This window comes from Electrophorus electricus, chromosome 3 (assembly GCF_013358815.1).
Source record: "Electrophorus electricus isolate fEleEle1 chromosome 3, fEleEle1.pri, whole genome shotgun sequence".
NCBI lineage: Eukaryota > Metazoa > Chordata > Actinopteri > Gymnotiformes > Gymnotidae > Electrophorus > Electrophorus electricus.
In genome coordinates, this window is record NC_049537.1 from 29,054,412 (window position 1) to 29,080,992 (window position 26,581).

Consider the following 26,581-nt stretch of genomic DNA (forward strand, 5'->3'; position numbering starts at 1 on the left):
TACTGCCCTTTTGAAACACAGAAAACAGTGCAAGAAGAACTAAGGAAAAGAGCCATAACTGGATAAAGAACCGTGAAGTCATCTGGTCTATGAGCAGCAATGAGTTGTAAGGGGAGAAAATTGGTAAGGGAGACAGGGGCAGCACATAAAGAAATGATAAGGCAATGAAGGCACACCTGAGAGAGAAAGGGGCATGGGACCTTAGACACGTGTGTATATAAGAAAAAAGATTGATGAAGGGATGTCTTTATAAATTAATTTGAACTTTAGACTAGGACAGACAAAAAATGCACCACGTCCTATGGTGTAGAACAAAACATATACTTGTATTAAATAAATTGGCCTAATCACAGACAAATGTTTTAATACGAAAATATAATTGCAGTTGTCTTACTATCCTACTTTAGATCGTAAACTAAAGGCTTTAACTAAACGTGCCACGCAGAATGCTATTCACGCCTCAGTGTTTTTTAGGGAGCAAAGTACAGTCGATTTACGGTCACACAATGGATTTAATGTAATGAAAACTCTAATAAATCACTAATAAATGTGATATTTGTATAATAATTCATGGTTAACTTGAGACATGACTTTACTTACCAAATAGTATTGAAATACATATTAAAATACCCATGTTTGAACACTCAAATATATTAGCATAACGAATGATAAATATGAATTAGAGCATTGTAAGCCACGCCCTCTCCATTGTTCGACAGCGTCACATTTTCCCTTTGATCAGAGCAGTGTTGCCAGATTGAGCGGTTCCCCGCCAAATAGGTCGTTTTTTGTTTGTAATTAGCAGGCGAAAAACACGCTTTCGGCGAGTGGACAAAATTGGGGCTGTTTATGTATATATATTTTTGTATTTGTATTTTGTATTTGTATTTTCTTTATATATAAAGAAATACGGTAAAAACAAATCAATAAATAAATAAATTTTATATATATATATATATATAAACCGCCAAAATACAAACCAGCCCCATATACAAACCATATTATTATTAACAAACAAATAAATAAATAAATACATTTTATATATATATATATATATATATATATATATATATATATATATATATATATATATATATATTATATATATAAAATTTATTTATTTATTTGTTTGTTTGTTTTTACCGTATTCCTTTATAATTCGGATGAAATTTAAATAGGCCTATCTTCTCGCCACATCCAATCAGTTCTCAGAGGTTTGTTTGACAGGTTATTCGTTCCCGTCCAGAAGACGGGACGCCCATCTATGCAGCGGTTCATCAGCTAGACGGCATTAGTAATCCATGAGGGAGGATGACGGTTTTGGATCTCGTTTAGCTCACACAAAGTGGGGAAAATACAAATGAAGTTACCGGTAAGAAGTTATATTTCTTTCAACGCTTATAAATTTAGTCTTATTTACTTTTCTGACTGCATAGGTTCGTGTGTCCTGTCACAAAAATGCACAAAGAAAACTTAATACTTTGAAGACATGCAAATAAAATAATTTAAATGTCCTTCATAATTTATTATTTTCTGATCTGCAGCAGTCTATTAGTAGGCTATGTTGGTTTAATATGGTTGAATCGCTAAATATCGGCTGTATTTCATGTGCATTTTGGCAGATGTTGAAACACTATGGCTGCAAATCACTGTAGGAATCTGGCAACCCTGCAGCAGAGACGAACTAGATTACGAGCTAGGTAAGTAGATACTTAAAAGTACCGTCATTTTTCTCCGAAACATTTTTGTTTAATTGTTAGCTAATCGATTAAGGTTTTATATACAACCTGCTTTATTCTGTTAGAGTTCAGTAGAACAATGTGTTCACAAAATGAACGTAACACCAGCAGTCTGCTCACTCCTGTAGCTGCAGCCAAGTTGATGTCCTGTTTCCTTCCACTTTGGAATTAGCTCTTCTTGCTAACAGAATACAGCGCACTACGTTTTCTTCTTGCGCTGCTTTTAACTAAAATATACACACCCAAGATTCCTAGATCTATAGATGATTCCACCACTTAGTAATGCCACTACATTGTATTTTGCCATATATTTTGTTTTTCAGGCTTCAGCCGACTAAGGTTAGTGAGCATGGCGGTGTTGTCTAAGGAATATGGGTATGTAGTTCTCACTGGAGCAGCCACGTTCGTCCTCATGACTCATCTGTCTTATTCTGTGGTTAAGGCACGCATCAAGTATAACGTGCAGGTGAGTGTGTAACACAGACCTATCCCTATGTGAACCGATGGAGAGACTGTGTGGTCATTTTTACGCGTTAATCACAACGTGGTAAAACAGAAAATATTGTATTACTCTTACATCTCAGCAGAAAGTTGTTTTGTTCCCTTGCAGTATCCCAGAATGTACAGTGATGATCCGGAAAACGGCCAGGTCTTCAACTGCATACAGAGAGCTCACCAGAACACGTATGTGCAATGCAGTTCACACAGTAATAAAATACCATTATACAGTAAGCAGTGTGCCCCTTAACATAAGTAGCAGTAACAGTATGTGTTATTTTACATTTCCTTTGCAGTATTGAAATCTTACCTCTGTTCCTGTTCTGTTTGGCTGCTGGAGGCTTCCAGCACCCGGTGAGTACAGATGGACACAAACCACAGAGACTAACTTCTGATGTCTGTCTTCATGATTTCCTCTGTGTGTGTGTGTGTGAGACAGCGATTGGCCAGTGCTTTGGGAATGATCTGGATTATCAGTAGAGTAGTGTATGCGCATGGATACTCCACTGGAGGTGAGTAGCTCCCTAACCTTTTTTTTTCCTTCACTTTACACTTTTTGTGTGTTAATGCTACGTAAGTGTGATACACGTTATTAAACCTCAGTGATTATACAAGTAGAATCTTTGTGTGTGTGTGGCTACCATGTAAAACACAGCCTTTATTTCATTTCAGCCAATTCCTCTCTACTTGAACTGTAGAGAGGAATGTTAGTTGAGGTGGAGTATAACAGATTTTGCACTACTATACAGCAGGGAAAAACTACCTTAATAGCATCTGGTATTGTGCATATTATAACCTGCAGTTCTGCCTTGTCCCTTGTGTTTTCTTGGGCAGTGCCTGCTAAGAGGAAGCGTGGGAGTTTTGGGGACGTGGCGCTGTTGGGCATGTTTCTGTGCACTGCGAACTCCGGCAGAACCATGCTTGGGTGGGGCTGCAAACCCAAATGGTTCGAGATGGGTTTTTAAAATCAGCTAAGAGAAAATGGCACACATTACTACTGTACACATTTTTCATATGTGACTGTTTGCTAATAAAATAAGGTAACTCACCATTAAATACATGTTACAGATAATGTAATTGTGCGTTTCTGATATCAGAAAATGGTTCTGTTAACCTTCAGGCTTAGAGCCAACTAAGAATGTATATTCATTTGTCCCTGTGCAGTTCCTATTTGCACCCCCTTTGTATTTAATTGACAATCATCAATAAACAAAAATAAAACATCAAGCATTACTTATGTACAGAACCAGCAGGGTCCTCTGTCATGTAGTATCCTTGTTTGTTCGTTAACTTCTGCATATCGGCATCTACCCGAGGTCCAAAGCCCCACTTCTTGAGGAGTGCCGCGCGCTGAGCTGGAGGCGTAAGGAAGTACTCTCTCTGCCGCGGGGAATAGCTCTCCTTTGTGGGAATGATGTCTCTGTAGGTCCAGTCCTGCCAGCGTAGATTGAAGCTCTCCAGCAGGTTTATCCTGGCCTCCTGTGAGCCAACACAGTCAGGCGGCGCAACCTGCTGCAGTTCTTCACCCGCTTCCACACCCGTCCACACCAGCAGAGCCCGGATGGCAAACCAGCCACCCAGCTGTGGGTGTATACACACTCCAAACATCTTCTGAAAGGAGGATGGAAGCCGTTTTAGAAATAAGACATTAAAAACCCAAGCTGATGAGACATAATTTTTAAAATAAGTGGCCTCAGTCACTTTGTGGTGTGATAATTGGTGCTGCACAAATTGGCACTAGCATCTTCCAAATGTCAATCGTCGTTGGCTAGTTACAAAAGAATTGTGCACGTATATCTACCATACAAGAAAACAGGACCAACCAGGCAAATCCCATCTGAATTCACTCTTGTAGAATGTTATTTGAAAATACTAATCAGATTTTGTCCTGAATGTGCTTGCAGTAGCTGATGTGTGTGAGGAATGTTCTGCTGGCATACATTAATGCCCCAGGTTAGCCACTGAAAAACATCTGAACAACACAGCCTATCTGATCATCATTGTCGACAAAGTTCATCCCTTCATGACTACAATTTACTAACATTTTCAGCATGATAAATACACCATGAAAAAAACAGGCAGTCATCACCTAATATATTAGTCACCTATAAACCTAACAAATTATGGAGTATCCCTACACTACATGTCCAAAACCTTGTAAAATGTGCAAGAAAATTCCTACTGATCTGAAGGGCAAAGGAGGCACGACATACTACGTAAGTGTACCTAATAAACTAGCAACTTCGTTTACAATTGGAAGCAGGTTATTACCACATACTATGTACAAGGTAACATTTTGAAAACTGGAGCAAATCTTCATGTGTTTGTAAATTTGCCCAAAGGGGAAACTTAAGTTTCTAAGTTTCCCCTTTGTGTGTTTGTAAGCTTGGCATTGGTTAAAGGAAATATCAGCTGGGTTTTGTATATGTGAGAAGTGCATGTCCCCTAGCATGCAGTCTTCCACCTTGCTCCCCCATGGTGGATCTTTGATGTCTGACAGCCGGTAGTAGCGTGCTGCCCCGGCCACGTGGGCAGCAGTTTGAGCCAGGAACTTTGGCTTTCTGCTAGGCAGCATCTCGTAGTCATAACTAATGTCCACACGCTGTTCTGAAAAATGCTGTGGAGACAGTGGAGGAAGAGAACATATTACAGTGCACAAAAAAAATGCTTTTAAAAGCAGTACCCTTGTGCATGTTTGTGTATGCATGTGCATGCACACACACGTATATATATACATACATTTTATATATATATATATATATATATATATATATATATATATATATATATATATATATATATATGTATGTATAGAACCAGGATGTTTCTGACAGAGGTCCTTCAGCTGTGCAAGTACATTACAAAAAAATGTGCACATTTGATGAAGGACGCCTGTCCAAAACGTCCCATTTCTCTGGAACCCTTGTGTACATCACGGCAATTTTGAATACCTCTACATCTATATATTTACAGATTTCTAAAAAAAAAACCACACACCAAAAAAAAACCCTCTCTCACCCTTCTACAGGATGGTCATATATTCTTCCCCTCACAGTCGGGCCTTCTACGTGTGTGTGTGTGTGTTTGTGTTTGTCGAATATACCTCAGAGACACAGGAGGAGATGGTGTGAGCTACACACTCATCTATAGGATCTCTAATGTTTTCCCAACAGCGTCTCTGCAGGAAGGGCAAGAACGTCTTTTCGAACATGGACGGGGTGCTCAGGATCACCACTGCCAGAGTTTCCGCTGAATACTTAAGGTGATGGGCCTGAGAAACAACCTCGTTGTACCATCCGATCTGTACAGAAACATACGCCAACCTGAGGACTTGCGAAGGCTAGCTAGGTTAACTTAACTATGTGCTTTCTAATGTTTCTAGCCTCATACAGATACGGTTTCCGAGCAATTCTACGTACAAATATTTTAGACATTTTCTCAAATCGCTGTTAAAGACCGTGAAGGGTCAAAAGGAACCGGAATGAGATGTAGGTTATAAACACACTTCATATAAATGAGGTTAGATTTTTAACAGCATACAAATTTTTCAAGGACTAATAAGATCCTCATCACCGGGAGAAATGGATGTCAATTCAGTCAAGCTGTTATTAATACCAGATTAATCTTCAGATCAAAGACTACCTTGAAAGGATAAACTTCAAACCCAAGTGAGTATAAAGACTCACGGAGAGTTCGACCAATATTTTCTACGTTGTCACAGGGAGTCGCCATACTAGCACCCAGTCACCGATCTGTGGGTAATTCAGTTTGAAATCCCTTTCAAATATTTTTATTGTTAAAATCCAGTTGGCCATAATGATATTTGTTTTAAATGATATAAATATTTGATCTAACTTATTTCACTTTTGTATGACAACACAATAAGCATAAAAGGAAACAAATTCGCTCTATTCCTTTATTCCATTTCCCAGAATCCTTACGTAAGGCTATCGAACGTGATGACGTAGGCCGCGGCGGTTAGACGATATAAAAAGTTGCTAAACTAGGTTAGCCTTGTATGTGTTCGGAGGCGATGGTCTGGTGTGTTTTGTTCTAATCGCGCTGTAATATAATGTAATTGTGTCTGTCAGAAATGTTCTGGAAGAATCAATACATCCGTTCTCATAATCATATTCTCTGATTTTTTTTTGTTTTGTGGCTGGCTAGCTAGCTTGGTTAGCCAGCGTAGACAGCTAACGCTACCCAACTAGAGTCGTAGCATAAGTATAGTAAATAATAAATCTTTCATACTTATCAGATGTGTGAATAGCGCTATATGGCAGTCTTGCGTTCGCGTAGCAGATATTTTGGAGCACTCGTTATTTACATGCTTCCTATATGTAATCAAAAAGTTTAACACATGAAATGGATATGCTATAGTTAATGTATACACCACAGAATATGTTCAAAACCTTAAGAAAACACAAACTAGCGACAGTAAACCCTGCCTTCAACCGCTCTCACGCTTTTCAGTGTTCAGTTACAAGCCGTCAGAAGACAGCCGTATCGCTTGTAATTATATCTGATCGCCGGTGGTGTTTCCACTGTTGACAGTTACTCAGTTCTCGGTGCTTTGTTTTGCTTTCATAGTGTTTTGGTGTGATATATTCTGTAAATGTCTGCATTCAGATAACGGTGTTTCTGTTTGCAGTTGCTTGCTGCTTTATATTGCGATCTGCCAAAATGAACTGGGATAATCAGTTGAGCTCAGTTATGACGGCAACTGATGGCAGTGTTGCAAAAATACGGGTAAGAATTTAGACCATATGCTATTTGCTATAGATATTCTGTAGTATTATAGCATTGTTTATTCTCTAGAACCTAGCTAACTTTGAAAATCATGTCGACAGAGGTACAATGACAAGGGGACACCACTAGGAGGCGCCCCATTGCCCATCTGATGTCTACTTTATTTTACCCATGCTAGCTGTAATAATTAGGAGGTATTTCACATGAATAAATTACATGCCATTTTTCACTTTGTGTTGAAAGGAACACTTAATTATTAATGGAAGACTTTCCAGAGGAAAAGAAGGTAATTCTTTAACATCAAGTTTAATGCTCTGCATAAGTGTTTATATTCTGAGTTATTAAGCTTGTCTGACTCATTGTGCCATTGTTTCATGTTATTGTTACATTTTTCCTATTCCTGTCCTTTCATAGATGTGCATCCGGTGAGAGAGATTAGTCACGCTGTGGGTTTGGACCTTGCTGCACCGCCTCCTCTCTCCCCGGCCTTTCTTGCTTGCAGCTCTGCTGTGCAGTGGGGAGACCTGGCAGTCATACAGGCTCAGCTCCACAGTCAGAGACAGGTCAGCTTCACACCTCATACCTGCTACCTCCCCGTGTGCCCGGATGTCTGTGAGAGAGAGTGGGACTGTATCATTTGTTTATTATTTGCATTATATAGTCTTATATCCTTTTTATGCAACGTTATTTTTATTGTTATCCAGGCAATTGAATCACTAACACAGAACTTGCGGTCAGTAGAGAGGGAAAGAAATGCCCAACAGAGGCAAATACGCACATTACAAGGTGAATATTCACGTTCTGCTGTCATCAGTCTGTACCAGATGGCTGCACTTTCAATGGTGTTTCTATTTTTGGGTTGCTTTGCTTTTGTTGGTCAGATTTCATAATAGTATTACCTAATGTAAGCCAGTTTACATGGATTGTAGTTTGTTAAGAAAGCACTTAAAGGTGTGTGTGGGTCCAGAGGAGGTGAGGAGGCTTTGGAAGAGGCTGGAGGAGCCGCAGCAGACAGCAGAGAGGGACCCTGGAGCACTGGGGTGGCTGGAGCAGCTGAAGACGGAAGTGGGACAAGAACTGAGCAGCCTCAGAGGTCATATTAACAGGGCAGCGTCGCTAGGCAACCAGGAGGGAAGGTCAGTGGCATTGGTTGGGAGGTGCCTTGTCACTCAGGCTTTAAATGGCAGCCACACTCGCTCCATAGGGAGCATATGCACTGAAGGATTTTTCAGATTGCGGTATGGATGTGTGTTGCTGCGTTGTTTGGGGCTTTATAAGAGCTCTGGATCTGTGGCTGCAGTTTCAGATGTAAACTGCACCGGGAAGAGGTGGAGCAGCTCAGGAGGGAGGTGGAGCAGCTCAGGAGCCAACTGAGTGAGTTCAGTCAGGAGCGCACACACACTCCTCTGTGCACAAATGGCTCTGTGCTTGTGTTTGTAGAGCTGCTTTGGGTGCAGTGTTGATAAGGCCACCTACCATAAAACAGAAATAACTTTATTTGTTATTATAGTATTATTATAATAGAATATTATAGTATTTATTCTTCAGAATATCCGTGATGCTTTGGTTATGGTAGTATTTATTCTTCAGAATTTCACTGTGATGCTCTGGTTATGGTAGTATTTATTCTTCAGAATTTCACTGTGATGCTCTGGTTATGGTAGTATTTATTCTTCAGAATGTCCCGTGATGCTCTGGTTATGGTAGTATTTGTCAGTTATAGTCACCAGTCTCTTTCAACATATTTGCTGGAATATCAGAGGTGTAATTTGCCAGACGTGGAACCAGCTGCATTGGTGTCACACAGTAGTTTAGATGCAGGAGCTAGAACCAACGTTAACTGGGACCAGGCTATGTGTATCTTTTTATATATATAAAAATTGCATTCCACAAGCATACACATTGTACATATGCACACTGACAAGTTCATGTCTCAGAGAGTGAATGGAAGTGGAGGAATTCTGCACTCTGAGCATTAGTGTGTGTGTGTGTGTGTGTGTGTGTGTGTGTAGTGATGCAGGAAGAGGATATGTACCAACAGCAGACAGAGGTGAGGGAAACGAGGAGGCAGTATGAACGTAGCAGCAAGGTAGGGACTGACCCCAGCAGTGCTTCAGCAATGCTGGACTGCTTAAAGAAGCATAAATGCAGACATAATGCTGGCAGCGACTGGCCTGCCTGAGAAGTCGTCTGCGAAGCCCTGCTCTTGTGCTTCCGGTGCCTGTATCTCTGATGCCTCTGATCTGTACAGACATTGGAGAGCCTTGCGGATTCCTGCTGTACACATCGTTGCAACCTGGACAGGACGGTCTCGCAGCACGAGCAGACACGGCTGGATGTACGGGAACTGAGGCATGTCCGCACACATGCACTTCTACAAACCAGTGCAGCCCAACAGAGTGGCCTAAAAAGGCGTCCTCGCCTGCTGTTTTCTCAGATCTCTCTGCTTTGATGTGTGTGTGTGTGTGTGTGTGTGTGTGTGTGTGTGTGTGTGTGTAGGCTGACAGTATCTGAACTGAAGGATAGTGTGAGAGATCTGGTTCTGAGAGACAGACTCCCCACGACTGCAGATGTGCCACAGAAATCAAGTAACAAACACACACACACACACCCACGGTTCTCGCTCCTTTTCCTGTGATGACTGTCATCTCCCTGTCCTCCCTTACCTTCTGCTTTTTCTACCAAGCTCCAGTGGCAGCCGTTTCCGTGGAGATGAGCCCCCAGAGACGGTTATTGTCAAGGTCGGACTCGGAGGATGGCTTTAGCCCCACCCCTAGCCTTGGGGAGGTGAGCTCAGACGACCTGGACACGTCTTGGCTGGGAGAAGCAGGTTAGAGACACACACACACACACACACACACACACACACACACACAAATATGCAATAATAATCATCTTTGTCTCATCTGCAGGCACTAAGTAATCTTGTTGAGTCTTGCAGCTATGGTTCGGAGGACGTGATGAAACAACTGTTTTGCAATTTGTAACTTCGTTCTGAGGGAACATGCATATAGATACACACAGTGTCCCACTCACATCAAAACACCCCGACTTGATGGGTTAAGATATCAAAGCAAGGGATTTGCTTCAGAATTATAAGGTGGAATTCACTGCAGATCAGGTTTTGTTCTGCCAGTTACTGCAGGGTGTTTCCCCCCCGCCCCTTCACCTGTCTAATTGCTAATGTATAATCTTTTTTTTCTTGATCTCTCACATGTGCACATAAATGTGTACACACAAAAATATGCACACATACTCAGCTTATTCTTTCAATGATATAGTCAGAACTTGAGGTCCTAAACACAACATTGTGCAGGAAAGCTGATCTGTGTAAACAGCGAAGCTGAAATTCATCTAGACTGGCTGCAGGATTAGAATATGTTAAATCACCAAGTCTGTGTCTGTTATGTGAGCTGTGATGAAAAGAGGGTTTCATCATTCATGTGCATGAAGTTAGGATTCACAGTGCTGGGCTAATGAAAGTTTAGTGCACACTTCATTAAGTTTCCCAGTCCTGTCACCAAGGCCATTGCCTTTCACGGATACAGTTGTTTTTGGAATCATGCTTTGTCTCCATTAAAGGACTTTGTTTGTTCCAAATATGGAACTAAGTGATATCCCCCAAGACCTCAGATGTTGCAAGCATGCACATGCGCACACACTTGTACACTGGTATATTTATAAAGGCAGAGGCTTGCGTAAAGAACAGAGGCTTGTGTAATGCATTCTTACTTAGTGCTTATTATACGAACATTCTCTCTCTCTCTTGCACACTCACTCACTCACAAGCCCACAGAGCTGGTTGGTTCTCCGTTTGCTGGAGATCTAATTTACGTGGGTGTGCAGGCCTTTGCTAGAGGGCATGCAGCGCCAGCAGCTTTCTGTCTCCTGTGGGAGATTAGGATCAGCTAAGTTAGGTTTTGTTTTTTTTTTTGCATCTTTTCACTGAAATGCAAAATTCATAGATTGCTGTAATAAAAGACTGTGAGCAGCCATCGTTGCCATTTCCAGTTTGACCAGCTGCTTGTTTACATTTTTCTTTAGCCCCGAAAATGAGAAGCCATGAAGAAGACACATATTTGAGCCTGGAAGTAAGTGACATCAGCGAAGCCGGGAGTGGCCTTGGCAACAACCGTGATGACAAGGGTAGCGAGGTGGAAGGCGTTTCGGACAGTTCTCCAGACCTCAGTCTCAGTGACCTTTAATGGAAACGGAAAGCAAGCAATGATTTAACAATCGCCAGTGCAAATGATCACCAATTGCTGTTTAATAATCAGTTGGTAAAAAATCACTGGAAGGCCTGACCCACTGAGGAACCTTGCTTTTAAGACACGCAGAGCTTGTCTTAAATCTGTGTGAGTAGCTGTGGGGTCAACAGTGTCTGCTTATTAAATGGAACATTTCACACCATCTGTGATTGACGGGTGTCACGAATGCACCAAGTCTCTTTGTGCTCCAGCCTCAGCGGAGCTACAGCAGATGTGTTGGCACACCTCCAGCACTTAATTTTGTTTGGTTTTGTTTGTAAGCCGAGGGTGAGAGTTGGAAGAGGAGATCGTGAGTCTGGCTGGTAACACCCCAGACATCTAGCTGCTTTTCATTTATGCTGTCAGCACCGTGGAGTCTACACTAAGGTGCTTGATGGTGGTTTGCTTGGTTCAGTAACAGAGTGGTGGGATTTCATTGTCAGCTTCTTTTCAGCATGAATCGAGCCTAATGGAGAATGATACTATGGAAGAAGCTTGGAGCTCTCATGTTCACTCTTGCCCTCTGTCTCTGTTCACTCGCTTTTGCATGATGAGTAACCATTACTGCCAGAGGCTGTCGCATATTTTGGTAGTGATGAGGCTGCATCAGACACCCCCCCCCCACAGAGCACCACAGCTGTGTGTGTGTGTGTGTGTGTGTGTGTGTGTGTGTGTGAGAGAGAGAGAGATAGAAAGTGTGATTGGTGGGTCTAATAGACAGTTTTAGTTAAATAACTAAGAACCATATCCTGTTGCCAATAAAAGATTACAAATGAGCCTTTTGCAGTGTTATGCAAATGTTGGTTGGGTTGTTGATTGGACTATATTAATTGGTTGTCAAGTGTTGATGTATTTTCACTATATCAAGTATTTTCACTATATTAAGTGTGTTGATACATATAGATATAACTAGATAGCTTGAGTACGTATGTTGGTATATTTTTAGGGGGAAACAATTACATTCTAGTAAGAGTTCATATCTTGCAAGTTTTCATGTTTGTGTCAGATGTCTGTCAGGTGAAATCTCGAAAACGATTTTTTTTTTTCTGACTTTTAATAATTTAAAAAAAACATCTGAAACATCAACACAAAAAGGTATAATTACTATACGAAACAGCACTTTGGGCACATATCACCTGAAGCATCAATTGCAAAAAAACCCAAACAAAATGACCATAACTATTGAGTGATCTAAAAAAAAGTCGAAGAAAAAAAGGTAGTTGTGTTGGTATATTAGCCTTAATAAAGGTGGGTCCTAGTTTTTCGTTTAAACTGGAATGTGAAACAGACCAGAGGAATATTCAATCAGCTGTAGCAAAATGCTAGTTTTGTTTGTGAGATTTTACTAAAGGCTGGTGGGCTGGAATGTGACGTGTAAGACTGTATGGTGAGAAACAGAACCACATGAGCCAAACCTTAATAATGCACAAGGTGACACCGAAATGCAACATAAGGTTTTTCAGCTGTCCACAACTGCAGTTCCTACAGTAACGGTGCTCGAGCGACCCTCGTCTTCCTCTGCTCCAAGCGATTGCGTCCTGCTAGATCTTAAGCAATCACAACCGAATCAGCTGCACATAGAGAGACAGGGATGGTGGCATGGTCTTGCAAGTGTCCTGTGTGTGCTGCTTGGTCAGTCTCTGTTGTCCTGAGTCCAGCTCTTATGATCGCTCCCACTGCCATAGGACGAGCACTCACTCGTGCACTGTGAATGCAGGTCAGACTTGAGGCCACATTCCACACAGTGCTGATTTGGGACTGAAATGGAATGACGGACGCTTCTAATTTGGTATTGTCTTTAAGTGTGAAACCAATCTAGCTTTGGTGCTCTAGTCAACGCTAAGCAAGCAATGCCGTGGGAGCTTTGAAAAATGTGCTGTTACATCTGATATAAGTGATCCTTACAAGAGTAAGATGATAAGGAATCTGTTTTCCTTCAAGCGCCAAACAAGCAAAGCCCACAAAGTCATCTGACAGCTTTGAAAGCTTCTGACAACAGCACGATCCTGACTCTCCTCAATAAGCGTAAGCCAAGAACTACCATATGGTGAGGCATCAGAACCCAGCAGTGAATGGAAACCTCCTTTTTATGGGGGTGATCTAGACTTGATTTGTTCTGGTAGGGAGACACTGGTATGTGTGGTTGTGCCTGCAGCCCACTTCATCAACACCGATTCAAACTTGAGAAAGTGGAACTGCCTGCTCAAGAGGTGATTCAGGCTCAGAAACCAAGCACCACTTGTGTTCATTAAATAATTACACACTAATGATAAAATATTTTGATGACTATAAGCCACTTTCCTCCCATATCATCTTGAGTTTTAAATTTTGGCTGTTTACAGTGATAATGTAAAAAAAAACAAGATAATTTAATCATGTTTCCTAGGTTACTCTTCCTTATCGGTTCCTTATTTCATAGGCATTTAAACTCTGTTTTTTCTGTTTTATTACTAATCAAGTGGTAGTCATACCTTTACTGTTGCAAAAACCGTGAACTTTTCAATTAAATTTGTTAGTTTTCCTTACACATCTGAGCAGAACAGATCAAAGGCTGCATTGCGTGTCCTACTAAAGAGATCATTAAAAGCCACGTCATCTGTAGCAACCAACAATAAAACCACAAAGGCATTCACTAAAAAAGCAATTAAACAGACTATAGTTTTAATATAGTGATTCCATTTACATCTGGACTGGAGCTTTGATATTCTGTGGAAAAGGCACACTGCTCCTTTGAACATTTATTTTGGTTACCCCTACATGACTGACAAATAAACAATGATTCAGGTTTTTGGATTCAATCTGATAAGAGAAATTGTGACATTGGTGTAATGGGTTTCACTAATGAACTTCCCCATCAGAAGGAAGCATTGATGGGACTGTGTTTAAATAGACTCATTCACCCTCAGTGTGAGGGATTTGAAATAGCACTAGACTAAGTCTCTCCTTTGCTCAGTCTACCATACTCATTTTCCTTCTTTCAAAGAAATAATATAAAATATTAACTTTAGCCCAGGAAACTGAGTTACCATCCTTGTTTAAAATGGCGTCACCCCCTACCCAGCACTGGCTGACACAGCCCCTCAAAAAGGGACAGCGGCCACTAAAGCAAAAAAAAAAAAAACCCCTTTTTTCTTTTCATTTTCTTTTTTTTCCCATGGAATGCCGGGGTCAGGGAAGACGTCTGTGTCTCATTCAAGGCTCAAGATTTCCCACAGCCCTCTCAGTAGCTGTACATGGAGAGAGGAGTGTCCTCCATCATATCATCCTAAAAAAACAAAACATTAACGTATTTTTAACATATAACAAGAGGATTAATAACACAACCACTTCATTTACATTTACAAGATTAATAGCATAACTATAAGAATAATCAATAACATGATTAATTAATAACATAAATATAGGATTAATTAAAAACATTAACTATAGGATGATGTTTTATTTTCTCCAGTAACACAGCCTATAAATACTGGAATAACTACATATTAACTATAAGAATGTACTTTACATTATGTTAAGATTAGGGTTGTTTTATAAATTTTATAAGTTCAGAGAATGTCTTAAGTGGGAGAAGTTGTAGACCCACCATAGGGAGATCCTGAAGTCGGCGAAACTCTGGACGCTCATTCTGATGTCTGAATTTCAGAAATATTAGAAGTGAGATGATGGCTGTGGTCACCACAAACACGGAGACCAGGCCGGCCAGGAGAGGGTCCAAGGAAGTACTGGACTCTGGAGACCCAGTAGCATGGGAATGCCAGGAAAACCAGAAGAAGGGGCAGGGATAAAAAAAAAATTTTTAAACAGCACTATCAGCAGAACATATAAAAACTCAGAAGACAAGTGTACTTGCAATAGTTTAGATAATAATGGAAATGAAAACCTTTGTATTCTAGGTTTTGGGACTCGTCTGTGACGAATGAAAAATAACTAGAATGGACCATTTTTCTCTAAAACACTTGACAAAACTTTGCCAGATTAAAATTTCTGCAAAATCAGTGGAGTTCCCCTTTAAGGTAAATGAAAGTTTAAGAAGGTGAAAGGAGCGGTAACGACGTGACTGTTTGCACAGATGCAGTGCCACGCTGGGTCACATGGAAATACCGAGCAAGCTCACACTCTTGACTGAGATATGAGGAGCTGTTGTGCACAGCCAGTGTTTATAGACCTGAAACAGAAATGCGTGTGTGTGTATGTGTGTGTTTGCTTGCACTATATTGACACACACAGTTGGTAGAGGCACAAAGCTCTGTCTGTTCTTTTGTTTTGCTGGCGGAAAGGCGGACCGGCCTCTGGCCTGCCTCAAAGCTTCCAAAGGTTCATAATCACACTCTTGTTCTCCACATACACACACACACACACACACACACACACACACAACATCAGCATGGTCACTGGATGGCCCTTATTCAGCTTTTACTAACCGCTTGTTACAGGTTTTTTGGACAGCTCTGTTTCAATTGCATACAGAGGCAGATGTCCAAACTGTGCGAGTGTGCTATTGTGTGTGTGCGTGTGCGCGCACGTGCAGCTGCATTTGATAACAGACCACATGACTTATCATACTAAACTAATCATGGGCACAGTGACATGGCAACTATCTCGAATACAAATGAGAAATCACGCATGCTCCAGTGGAATAAAGCCAGACACACACTCACGCATGGGCAGACTAATCAACAACACACCCACTTACCGTCATCCCCGACGTTAAGCTCAGAAGCTTTGGCTTGCACAGGAGTGCTGACGTGGAGTTTGCTGGCCTCCGTGTTCTGAGTGGTGGTTGTGGTGGTGGTTAGAGAAGTTGTGTGTTTAGCAGAGACAGTTAGGGCCTTGTGCCACATCTGAGCCGTAGTTGTCTCTGGGCTGGTGGTCACTTTGTTGCGGCTGGCAGTGGTACTCCTGGGCCCCGTGGGAGGGTGGGACTCCATGGTGGATAATGACGTGCTGCTCTGGGGCTGGCCCCTGGCTGCCCGTGTGGTTGGGAAGATGGTGCGGACCATCACGGTAGATGGTGGTGGGCTGGAGACAGTCTGGTTATCTCCAGCTGAAGGGAGAGGTATGTCTGGGCTTTCAGTGGTGTTCAGGGGAACCCTAGTACTGTCATTTGTATTCCTAGGAGCTGCTGGTGTAGAGGTGTCAATAGAGGAAACACAACCAAAGAAACACAGAAGATATCAGTCAGCCAAAGCATTAGTGCCATGCACAAACTATAGCTAACTAAACATACTTAAAAAGAAATTAGAGTATTATCTTAGATGACAAATTAATGAAAACATTATCTTAGATTAGAATTTAATGACAACAGTATCTTAGATGTGAAATTATTGATACCATTAGAGTTGCGCTATATTATTATCTAACATACTAACGTGGAAATTACCACATTAAGTTTGGGCTGTGTAGTGAATCAGATCATGAAACTAATTAAAGTAGACCAGGGTCCTAAAAGTAGGCCACAACAGCCCCCATTTTCTAAGACAACACAAACAATGTTTTTTGGCATATGACTGAACAATCAACTTTAGAAAATGCTGCCTTTGTTCTGCATCCAAATCAGATATCCCGACTTGACACAGAGATCTCATACAGAGATCTCACACAGATAGACATCCCAACCGGACACAGAGATCTCACGCAGAGATAGATATCCTGACCCGACACAGACATCTCGACCTGACACAGAGATCTCGCACAGCCTGGGCACATGCGCTGACACACACAAGCCCAGATGCAAAACAGCATAACCCAACTGTGGGCTGAATCACTGTGACTGCTTTTACTGTATTAACCCTTTCCTGACCACTAACACCACACCTGAAGCTCTTTTAAAAGCCTTCTCAAAAATGCACAGCCACAGACTGAGAAAGTACAGCGTTTTCATTTGAATCAGACAGTGTCTCTCGCTGCTCGACTTTGTTCTCAATTAACCATCTGATACACTCGTGTGACCGCTGCAATGCCGCATCAAGTGGGAGAGAAGGCCTGTGTGTGTGTGTGTGTGTGTGTGTGTGTGTGTGTGTGTGTTTGTGTGTGTGAAAGCACTCGAGAGCCAGCTGCTGTCGGAGGAGTGTGAACTGAGGTGTTTTCCAATTGCACATGAACAGAAGAACCGTCAACACCATTTCAGACTTTCCCAGCTTCCTGTCAAATCTCACACTACATTTAGTCCCACAGCCTCTCCCATAACACCCCCTCCACCTTCCTCCACCTTCCTCAGGGCCTCTATTGTAATTCTTTGCAGGCAGGGCTGTTTGATGCCATTGTTTCACAAATACAACAGACTGGCTATAAACAGCCTGGATCAACAAGGAATTTATAGCTACTAACACCTTCAGAGACCTTAGCTACTTCTTCTTCTGCTGCTCTCTGCTCAACTGCCCACTGCCCACTGGCCATGCTAGCCATCGAACCTTTCTGTCCGTCATACTTCTCATGCCAGTTGAGACCACATGAGCTGGCGGTTAAAAAATAACCCCAATCTTTGACCTCGGTGTGAGGAGAAGCTGTGTTAAAAAGTGTCTGGCAGGGTCCTGGTGCGCCCACATGACAATGAAGAGAGAGAGAGCGAGAGAGAGAAATAAATTGATATTTATAGAGGTAGAGAGCATGGAGCTAGCTTGTGGTTTGTTTGTGCAGTTAAGACAATTAGCATGTAGCTAAAAAGAAGAGGCCCTTTTATTTTTATATATATATATATATATATATATATATATATATATATTTCTTTTTTTTTTAATTTTTTTTTTTTTTCCAGAGTCAACAATCAGAAACAGGTGAGGTTTGCTGAGGTAGGAACCTTCACCTGGAGCGCCTGTGGTGGCTTCGATGGTGTTGTTTCTGGTGTCACCGCCGTCCTGGGCGAGGCTGCTGTTCAAGACTCCTGCGGAGCTGCCGTCTGCCTCTGAAGAGACGTTGAGATGAACGGCTGTGGCGTTCACAAAGGACTCCAGCTGGCTGGTGGAGGAGCTCAGGGGAGATGAGGAGGTGGCTGATGTGGAGGAGCTTGGAGGAGGAGGAGGGGTGTGTGTGGTCGAACCACCATGGTCACCTGAAGGAAAAGGGGCAGAGAGTGTCCAAAGTTAGGGTTAGGGATAGCTCCCACAGATTTAGAGATAGTTTCAATAAACGGTTATTTTGCATTCAGATCCCGGGAGAACCAGACAATACGTTTCTGATCAGGACATTATTATGTACCACAGTGACTGATGTACAGTAGGAGGAAAATGGCTTGCTGACTTCCTGAAGGCTTGTGGAGGACAGAAATGCGTTAATCGCATGGCCGTGAGCACTGGCGGCTGGCAGAGAAGGGTAGAGAGAACATCCAGAGGAAGAGTGATGGATCCGTGCATCTGATTACGTGCGAAGAAGTCAGGGAGAGAAAGAGAAAGAGCGAACGAGTGACATCAGTCGAGAAAAAGAAGAAAGAGAGGGGTGAGATTAAAAGATGGCTCTGTCACATCCATTATTCAGGAGAGTCTGGATTTTCCAAATGGAAATGAGTGCTATCTGTCCATCATAAATAAAGAATGAGAAAATGTGTCGTGAGGACATTAAAATTCTAGATGGATGCTGACTCACTCAAACATCTCCAAAGCACACGTACAGTTACTCAAGCCCACAGTAATGTTGCACAGTAATGCAATTTGCATAGAAGGCCAATAACAAAGGCTTGTGGCCCGGCCACAGTGGCTGGGCGAAGCATTCGCTCTTTCTGAGTTTACTTACACAAACAAAATAGGAAACTGGAAACAAGAATATTTAGGTTAAGATCACTTTTGGTCATTTGAATATTTGTTTGGTTCAGACGGCTCAGCATAATGGACCTGCTTATCAGCTTCTAAACACGTGAACACCCAGAACTGGAAAAATAAATAAATAAATAAATAAATTTTTTAAGGTATTTTAAAAATCATATGGACTGCGCCCTTTTCACGCAAAGGTGTTCACATTCTTAATCTGCAGTAGCAAATGGCGAGTGCCGCAGTGCCTCAGGAGCCGCCAGGTATGCTGATCGATGTATCGCCGCAGTCTTTCCTGTTCCTGCCTCTCCTCCGCCTCTATCTGGAGGGGATTACTTGCTCTGTCTCCTCAGGGAAGGCAGCGAGGACATTTCAGATGTACCTTAAGTCATCCACAGGAAATCACAGTGCTGCACCAGGCATGCGCCTGGATCCTGTAGTGACAGAAGGGCCTGACGGATCGTTCCACCGTCGCTCGGCGCCGACCTCACGGCCCCTCCACCGGCTTACTTCGGGGTCGGGCTGATGTGGATTTGGAGCTGCTGTCACTGGGAAAAGCGCTCTAGAGTCAGCGCCGGGCAACAGTTGCTCCCCTTATCTCCTGTGCCTCTATTTCTGGTGCTGCTCCCCTCTTTTAGGCCTCTCCCATAGCGGGCAGTAATGCGTTTCCTTGCTTGGCCCTCTCCAACCTTCACACTCCTGTGGCCACTTTGACAAAAGCCAGAGACTCGGTGTTAATGTCATTAGAGCCCTGATACAGAGAGGCATGCCACTCTGACACCAGTCTTCATCATTCACACACACACACACACATTGCCTTTCTCCAAACAGAGGAAAGGGGCTGCAGAAAGGTTTCAGCTGAGTATGACTGCTGCACAGAAGAGATGTATTTTAAGTTACACTTGCTCGATAAAATCCATAGTGATACCCAAACACAGACACTGCGTCTCTCTCTCTCTCTCTCTCTCTCTCTCTCTCTCTCTCTCAAAATGATTCCCGGAAACCGAAGATTTCAGTGTAGCTGTCCTTCTCTAATTGCAGCGAGCTAACTCACTGTCCCTCTCTCTGTCTTGCTCCCTCTAACTCGCTAGCTCACAGACACACACACACGCTCTCATAGACTTGTAGGTCGGTTTCCCAAGGGGGAAGTTTGTACACAGGCCTCTCCACCACACCCTGAGAGCAGAACAGAGCACCTCAGGCCAAGAGCCACAATAAAGGCCCTGTTCTCCCAGACCTGTAGCCCAGCCTCAGTGCCCCCACCTGGGAAAAAGATTGCTCAAGAACCCCCTGCCCCCAGGAAAGCCGCGACTTACGCTAACGCAAATACACGCTTAATGCATCTCACATATCCCAACCGCGGGACACAAGGAGAGCATTTATCAAGAGAAAGTAGTGTATACGGTATAATGCGAAGGCTTAAGGTCTTGAGAAACTGTGTATTTTGAGATTTTGGGCTAATGAAAAGAGTTTGCTGTAGCCTACCTCTATTTATGCAGTTCTAGCATGATACTGCTTCTATGTCTGTTCCAACCCTAGACACGTACTGTGGATGCTTAAAAAGATGTAACAAGAGCCAACACGCTTACTCACAGGTGCTCTCTGAAGCCAGCCCCACATTCGTTTCTATCTCAGCAGAATCTCTCAGGAGAAAAAGCCACCCACGTTGGAGGGACAGTCAGTGGCATTTAGCTGCCTCCCCTGCTGGTGTCCATCTACCAGAGGTGAAGAGCCTGAGGCCTCCATGCTTCACCCTAAACTCTCTCAGCTGCTGCATCTCTGGCCTGCCCTGCCCGCACCCACTCGCTTCCCTGTGGCCTCTCCAAACAGATTTGTGCTTTTTGATCCTAAAGTCATGCTGATTCTGTAAGTATACATGGGCGATTACAGGCGTGATTACATGTTACAGTATACAAATGGAGAAGAATACTTTGGAAGGCAAATTTCTAATATTATTATATATAGGATTTCTTATTTATAATCATTTTGAAATATAAATATTAAAATTGATATGCTGGCACACAGAAACAAAAAGGGCTTTCTCATTTTAATTGAGAAAAAAAGATTTACATTTTGTTTAAAATGCCATGATGAACAAATTGTACATGTTAATTAAGTAACTACAGAGTGAATAAGGAAAAGAGGCCTGGACGAGGCTTGTGGAGACTGTGAGAATGTGGGGCAGGTTTAGCAAGAAGGAGTGGTAAGTGCCACACACACCCTGCCAGTGAAGACTAGCGTCAGTCTGCACATCAGAAGCCACAGCAGCTGTTAAAGGGACTTTAAGCATCAAAACACTATAGTCTATTTCTGTAGTCTGTAGTCATTTCTGGAGGTATCTCAGGATGCTGTATAGTTGGGCAGCCATCAGTGTACAAATAAAGAAACAATTACTGATAGGAAATTACATGAAACTATGTTTTTCAGTCCAATCACTTGACTTTTCTATTAGTATATTTCACGGAACGATGTGTAGGAGTTTTCTGTTACATGGAAACTTTTGGTAAGCGTGTAAGTAATGAATGTCTCTGCTTAACGCCATACAAGTGCTTCTGTTTGTGGGCCCGGAGGAAACCATGTAACTGTAAGAGAGAGAGTTAGAGAGGATAAGAGAGAGGCCTGTTGAACAAATGAGAGGTGTGCGAAAAGAGGACGCAGCGTGAACAGAAGAGGCCAGAGATAGATACCAGGACCGCTGGAGGTGCGGGAGACACTGGTTCCGAAAAAGCTTTGTTCTGGGCATGTGGAAAGAGAAAAAAAAAAAAGACGAGGATGTGAATTAAAGAGAATTATTAAAGACACACTCACAGAGGGAGCTATGTGGAAAGAGCACAATACAAAGATGAACAGAATAAAAAGAGACAGAAAGAGCAGAGGACAGAGGGAGGAGGGGAGAATGTGGTGGGCGGTATTGTTACAGTTGCGTCAGTCAGGTTGGAATAACGTCACATGGGCAGTAGTGAAGGAAAAGAAGCAGAAGAGCAATTCTTGAGTCAATATATCCGCACACACCTAGACAAAGGAAACATTTATAAGGCTTGTGCTTTAAACTGCCATACACTTAGCCACAAAGATTTGCTAATCACAAATTGGGAGACAATTTAAAGAGAAAAACAAACAGTTTCTGATCTGGTGATTACAGGACAGATGAGAAACAAGGCACTAGATAGGGGAGAGCAAAATAACTGACTGATCACCTACACAATCATAGAATAGGGTCGATCCATAATTTATGCGTGCTTAGTCAATGAATTCAGCCTATATTAAGATTAGCAGTTTGTCACAGTCAGGTCAGTGAAAGGCTAGAATAAGAGATTAAAAATGGCTGGGACCCATTCGCTCCTTGATAACAGCTGCACAGGGCTGGCCGTTGTGCTTGTCTGAATGCTACATGTAGGGGCAGATGTAGACCATGCCACTGCATTCTTGCAATTCTAACAGATCCATTTTAAAATGTATCAAAATATGTTAACACATGTGCTACATTAAATTCCAATGGACTGAGCACATAACACTAATAATCTGGCAAAAGCACACAGTGCATCCTGACTAATTATTGGCAAATGAATTTATATCATGTTATGTTATTTAAGATTAGAAATCTACTATCTTAGCCTGACCAGGGAGCTGGTCTCACTACCAGCGGCTCACTGTGCCTATGGCTGTTTTCCACTCAACCACTTAACCTACCACAGAGTGTGGTAGAGATACGATCAGAATTGGCTCAGCCACAGACACTGGTCCCTATTAACATGCACAAACCAGGCAACAACTGATCTGCTCAGTACAATGTAGGACTCAGTGTTGTGCACATGCACACGATGTTAGCTTTCAGCCATACACAGAGCGGCCTAAGATAGCTTCAGGCCAAATGTGCACACACACACACACACACACACACACACACATGCACACACCCACAGGCTCAGCTGGTGTCCTCACTGGTGTGTATGTGTATTAAACTTTTAAAAGAGCTCTTATTTAATAGAATGCAAAGCAGCTTTGCTCGTAGAAGGCAATTAGTCCCTGTGGTTAGCACAGGATGGGGAACAAAGATCGGCAGGTAAGCAGCCACGATGTAACGTGTGGCAAAGGGAGACATGGCTGCGAAATACACAGTAACTGTTCACCAGTGCGGCCAGGATAGTGTCGCTCACCTCTGAGCACAGGGCATCAGCTTCAACAGGAGCCAAACACCCTGTGGGCCAGGATGTGGACCAAGCTTAAGGTGAACCCAGTTTACAAAGCAAGGGGGTAAACGTGGCCTCGTATGATGCTTAATGAGAAATAAGCAACGATGAATAAGCCAGGGGACGTATACTGCTGAGAAAGGAGAGAGGGAGAGAGAGGAACTGAGAGGGAGTGAGTGTGCAGCGGTTTCACGCAGACACACCCCCAAATGGCCCCAAAGTGAGTGATGTCACAGGGATGCCAATTTTCTCTGCTTCTGTGGTCATGTTCCTGGAAGGGAGGGGGGGGGAGAGAGAGAGAGAGAGAGAGAGAGAGAGAGAGAGAGAGAGAGAGAGAGGGGTACATGTTTGTTTAGAAATGAGAGTCGGTAAACACGGAAGCGAAAAAGGAAGAAAAGGTCCAGGTCACTGAGTCACACATAAAACACCAACGTCAGAGTCCTAGTCCTATGTTTCCAGAAAAAGAAAATAACATACAGAAGAACATCGTATGATTTGAAGTGTTTGGTCCTGTGACAGGTTCTGGGAGGCTGCAGATATGCTAGAACCTTCAGCAACAAGCAACATAACATGAACACTTATTCCTCATTATTAGCCACGGCCTTACACGATGTAATAACGGTGTAATACACTTTAAGATCCCTGGAGAACAATAATTATTATGATTGGTCAGATGGTCTTGTGGTTGCACAGTCTGTGAATTCAGCTCGAATTAATCGACAGCCATTCAGTATTTGACCCAGATGTAAAAACCGATGTATTGGCAGCCAAAGTGTTAAAGGCTACTGCTTCTAAGAACGGTTTAGAAAACTAAAACCTATGTATGATCGAAACGAAAATGCAGTGGCGATGGAAAATGTAGTTCTGTGACCATACATCAAACGCAAAATAGAAAATAACTGAAAGCTCAGACTTCATAAATTGCACTACTGCTAGTCATCGTTTTTACTGTCCGTATTCCGCGAGCCTGTAGTCTGTGGCCAGAACTACAAAGCAGAATGTTTGCGGCGGAAGGGTTAGTTTTTAATCAGGTCAGGGCGACTCGCCAGTAGTCTCTTTAAATACATCACAATTTAATTGAACAGCCTTGGTGATCTAGTCTTCTTTCCTATGGAAACAGCATTAATTTATAAGGTTCGGCTGAGATAGAGCTCATAAAAAGAAAATGAGTGAGAGCAAGAGTTTTATTAAACGGGATCTTTGGAAGATCACCTTACTCGCATGTTAAAGTACACATTGTGCGCTTGTAGCTCTGTTAATTTGCTTAAGGGCATTTGTGTATACATTCAGAAATGGCGTGGGGGGCGGGAAAGAAATTTAATTGTGGATTTAAACATTTCAAACAAAAAAGTTCAACGACTGTCATTACGAAGCAATGAATAAGTAATGACGACATGAAATTAGTTGCATGCAGTGTTCCAATCCTCTAAGAGTATACTTTTAAAAAAGTAACCGCAACGAGTATCACAGTCTAGGCTGTATAACAGGCTGAATATAAGAACAATAAATATGCGCTCGCTAACTAAAATTGAAAACCCATCGTGTTGAGCCCTTACCTTTTGTGACAGAGCAGTAGCAGATCACCAGCGCGTAGAGGGCAATAGTTCCTCTTTCCCGCATCTTTTTCGTGAAATACATAAATTGATCTGATGTTTAGTTATTGGCTTCAGCCGAAGTGAATTCAGTTAACTTAAGCGACTGACGGACGCTTATTATTCAAGATCAACTAATAGCGTCGGTGTCAAGAACCTTCGCGTAGCTCTTCTTAAAGTAAAAAAAAATCGCACTGAGCTAATATGCCACGTGTTTCAAAATTCTTCTAGGGAGCTTCGTGGTTAACTATCCGAAATATTCATCGCAGATACAATCACTGAATAGCACATTTTCTTATAATGGTTCATGCTACGGAAGACGAAGCGTGGACATCGTTCTGCGCCCACCTCCACTCACACAGTTAGGTTAATCCACTACAGTAATAACGCAGAGCTCCACTGACGGGGCGCTGAAATAACGTGGACAGGGCAGGGTGTGTGGGACACGCCCTCAAACCCTGATACAGGCCCATTTCATTTAGGCTAACTGTCATGGGTTTTACGAGTAACGAACAGTAACAAATTACCCTTAACTTATTTAGAAGACATTCGTTTTCATTAATTATAGGGGAAAAAATGAGACGAAAATGTTTCGCTGGAATTCGTGAAGTATGCTATAGGCGTAAGTCTTTCTTATTGAAAACTATATTTCCCCGTGTGAAAAAGGGTAAGGCTGTTGAAATACCCAGATATGTTTACACTCGCACCTCGAAACATCACAGGCTATTTTTACACACGCGTCTTTTCGGGAACGACACACGGGGTCGCGATTGCGCTATATGTCAGATTAAATGCCAGCATAGGGCGAACCACGTTTCCCAGAGTTCAATATGACAGACCCATTCAGGAACGTGTTTTATCGCCTTTTTAAAAATCAAGTCGAAACAATTATCTAAACGTTTATGCACGTATCAGCGTAATAGATGAAATAGGCATTCAGAATCAAATAATCGTAATAATTTATCTAAGATACAAAAGAAAAAAACAACGGAGGTACGGGAGGACAAGATAAATTTTAATTCTTCCATGTTCTCGAATTGTTACCTAAATAGGCCAAATGCATAAAAATAAATAAAATGTCGCACAAAAGGTCCAAATGTTATAGACGTGTCGGGTTAAATTCCAGCTATATAACAAAATGTTTCCCAAGCCTGTTTTGGCAGTTAGGCAGGTGCCTGGGCGTCTAAAGGGAGATGTAGTTGCGAGGCGCTGAGGGAGCGGAGCAGTGACGGCTGAGAGGCTGGACAGATGCGTTTTAGGTAGACTGTAGATGGTTTAATTTAACGATTTCTGTGGGAATCGCCGGTTTTATAATGTGTACAGTTACCGTTGATCTTATGCAGAGGTGTAAACCAGATGTAGGACGGTTAGGGTAGAGAAAAGCAGCCAAACATGATTGGGTTTCTAGCAAAGTAATGCTAGCTTGTTGGCTATTAGCTAGCTAGCTAAGACACATCGTGGATTATCAGTAGTTGGCTCGTGTTTCTCAAGTCGGGGTTTTGCAGGGAAATAAAAGGAGGAAAAAAAAACAGGACGAGCCGTGTTTGAAATTTAGTGTTCGTGGGGTCGATATATACGGTTAGGTGGCAGTAAAGCGATCTTGAACGTCTATCATCCTCGCCCCTCGGCGCTGACGGAGACCATGGAGACGCTGGGTCGGGTAGCAGCGAGCACGGCGGATGCGGTGGACTTCACCGTGGAAAACGTGGAGAAGGTAAGGGCAAAACCCCACGTTTACGCTCATAGCTAGGGCTGCCGAGGGGCAGTCGGGCGGTGCTTGGACAGCAATCGTGAATGAGATTCAGGTGATCACTCCAGCTTTGT

The 26,581-nt window shown here is 42.5% G+C and overlaps 5 protein-coding genes across 12 annotated transcripts in view; 3 read left to right on the forward strand and 2 right to left on the reverse strand.

The window, feature by feature from the left end:
• Positions 1-1,263: 1,263 nt before the first annotated feature.
• mgst3a (microsomal glutathione S-transferase 3a) lies at positions 1,264-3,464 on the forward strand. The gene is made up of 7 exons (XM_027031798.2): positions 1,264-1,372; positions 1,623-1,700; positions 2,063-2,205; positions 2,350-2,423; positions 2,534-2,591; positions 2,677-2,749; positions 3,072-3,464. The coding sequence occupies exons 3-7, from the start codon at positions 2,089-2,091 to the stop codon at positions 3,200-3,202; spliced, it is 453 nt and encodes a 150-aa protein (XP_026887599.2). The 5' UTR covers positions 1,264-1,372; positions 1,623-1,700; positions 2,063-2,088; the 3' UTR covers positions 3,203-3,464.
• mmachc (metabolism of cobalamin associated C) lies at positions 3,294-6,166 on the reverse strand. Its single transcript, XM_027031797.2, has 4 exons — positions 5,880-6,166; positions 5,341-5,538; positions 4,702-4,854; positions 3,294-3,848 (listed from the first exon to the last, which is right to left on the reverse strand). Exons 1-4 carry the CDS (start codon positions 5,967-5,969, stop codon positions 3,468-3,470), a joined length of 822 nt encoding a protein of 273 aa, XP_026887598.1. The 5' UTR covers positions 5,970-6,166; the 3' UTR covers positions 3,294-3,467.
• LOC113591320 lies at positions 5,421-14,354 on the forward strand. Of its 6 annotated transcripts, XM_027031785.2 has the most exons (13): positions 5,442-5,499; positions 5,790-5,905; positions 6,889-6,986; positions 7,230-7,272; positions 7,401-7,549; positions 7,691-7,772; positions 7,954-8,122; positions 8,287-8,360; positions 8,999-9,075; positions 9,238-9,338; positions 9,486-9,574; positions 9,673-9,816; positions 11,031-14,354. In XM_027031785.2, exons 3-13 carry the CDS (start codon positions 6,921-6,923, stop codon positions 11,189-11,191), a joined length of 1,155 nt encoding a protein of 384 aa, XP_026887586.2. In that variant the 5' UTR covers positions 5,442-5,499; positions 5,790-5,905; positions 6,889-6,920; the 3' UTR covers positions 11,192-14,354. The 6 variants fall into 6 exon arrangements, with proteins under 6 accessions (XP_026887588.2, XP_026887586.2, XP_026887593.2 ...); XM_027031787.2 differs by lacking the exon at positions 5,790-5,905 and having other exon boundaries at positions 5,421-5,499; XM_027031792.2 differs by having other exon boundaries at positions 5,484-5,905; positions 8,999-9,036.
• On the reverse strand, positions 13,878-25,159 carry LOC113591322 (flocculation protein FLO11). 2 transcript variants are annotated; one of them, XM_027031796.2, is made up of 5 exons: positions 24,722-25,159; positions 18,039-18,284; positions 15,930-16,358; positions 14,820-14,965; positions 13,878-14,498 (listed from the first exon to the last, which is right to left on the reverse strand). In XM_027031796.2, the coding sequence occupies exons 1-5, from the start codon at positions 24,801-24,803 to the stop codon at positions 14,454-14,456; spliced, it is 948 nt and encodes a 315-aa protein (XP_026887597.2). In that variant the 5' UTR covers positions 24,804-25,159; the 3' UTR covers positions 13,878-14,453. The 2 variants fall into 2 exon arrangements, with proteins under 2 accessions (XP_026887597.2, XP_035379875.1); XM_035523982.1 differs by having other exon boundaries at positions 15,930-16,355; positions 24,722-25,158.
• A 792-nt stretch (positions 25,160-25,951) lies between these two features.
• ipo13 (importin 13) overlaps positions 25,952-26,581 on the forward strand; it is a 28,023-nt gene continuing 27,393 nt past the window's right edge. For both annotated transcript variants that reach the window (XM_035524573.1, XM_035524574.1), the window contains exon 1: positions 25,952-26,471. In XM_035524573.1, the coding sequence (XP_035380466.1) occupies positions 26,400-26,471 (72 nt within the window). In that variant the 5' untranslated portion in view covers positions 25,952-26,399. The remainder of the gene's footprint in view (positions 26,472-26,581) is intronic.

Bases quoted from the DNA above. Each gene is read 5' to 3' on its own strand.
- LOC113591322 (XM_027031796.2), bottom strand. From the start codon at position 24,803: ATGTATTTCACGAAAAAGATGCGGGAAAGAGGAACTATTGCCCTCTAC. The intron at 18,285-24,721 runs GTAAGGGCTCAA...CTTTTCCTTCAG, and splicing joins CTACTGCTCTGTCACAAAAG to GTGACCATGGTGGTTCGACC. The intron at 16,359-18,038 runs GTGAAGGTTCCT...CCTCTACACCAG, and splicing joins AGCCACCACAGGCGCTCCAG to CAGCTCCTAGGAATACAAAT.
- mgst3a (XM_027031798.2), top strand. From the start codon at position 2,089: ATGGCGGTGTTGTCTAAGGAATATGGGTATGTAGTTCTCACTGGAGCA. The intron at 2,424-2,533 runs GTATGTGCAATG...TTTCCTTTGCAG, and splicing joins CAGAGAGCTCACCAGAACAC to TATTGAAATCTTACCTCTGT. The intron at 2,592-2,676 runs GTGAGTACAGAT...TGTGTGAGACAG, and splicing joins CTGGAGGCTTCCAGCACCCG to CGATTGGCCAGTGCTTTGGG.
- mmachc (XM_027031797.2), bottom strand. From the start codon at position 5,969: ATGGCGACTCCCTGTGACAACGTAGAAAATATTGGTCGAACTCTCCGT. The intron at 5,539-5,879 runs GTAGTCTTTGAT...GTTTCTGTACAG, and splicing joins TTGAAGTTTATCCTTTCAAG to ATCGGATGGTACAACGAGGT. The intron at 4,855-5,340 runs GTATATTCGACA...CTGTCTCCACAG, and splicing joins TCTCCTCCTGTGTCTCTGAG to CATTTTTCAGAACAGCGTGT.
- LOC113591320 (XM_027031787.2), top strand. From the start codon at position 6,921: ATGAACTGGGATAATCAGTTGAGCTCAGTTATGACGGCAACTGATGGC. The intron at 7,773-7,953 runs GTGAATATTCAC...GTGTGGGTCCAG, and splicing joins GCAAATACGCACATTACAAG to AGGAGGTGAGGAGGCTTTGG. The intron at 9,339-9,485 runs GCATGTCCGCAC...GTGTGTGTGTAG, and splicing joins CTGGATGTACGGGAACTGAG to GCTGACAGTATCTGAACTGA.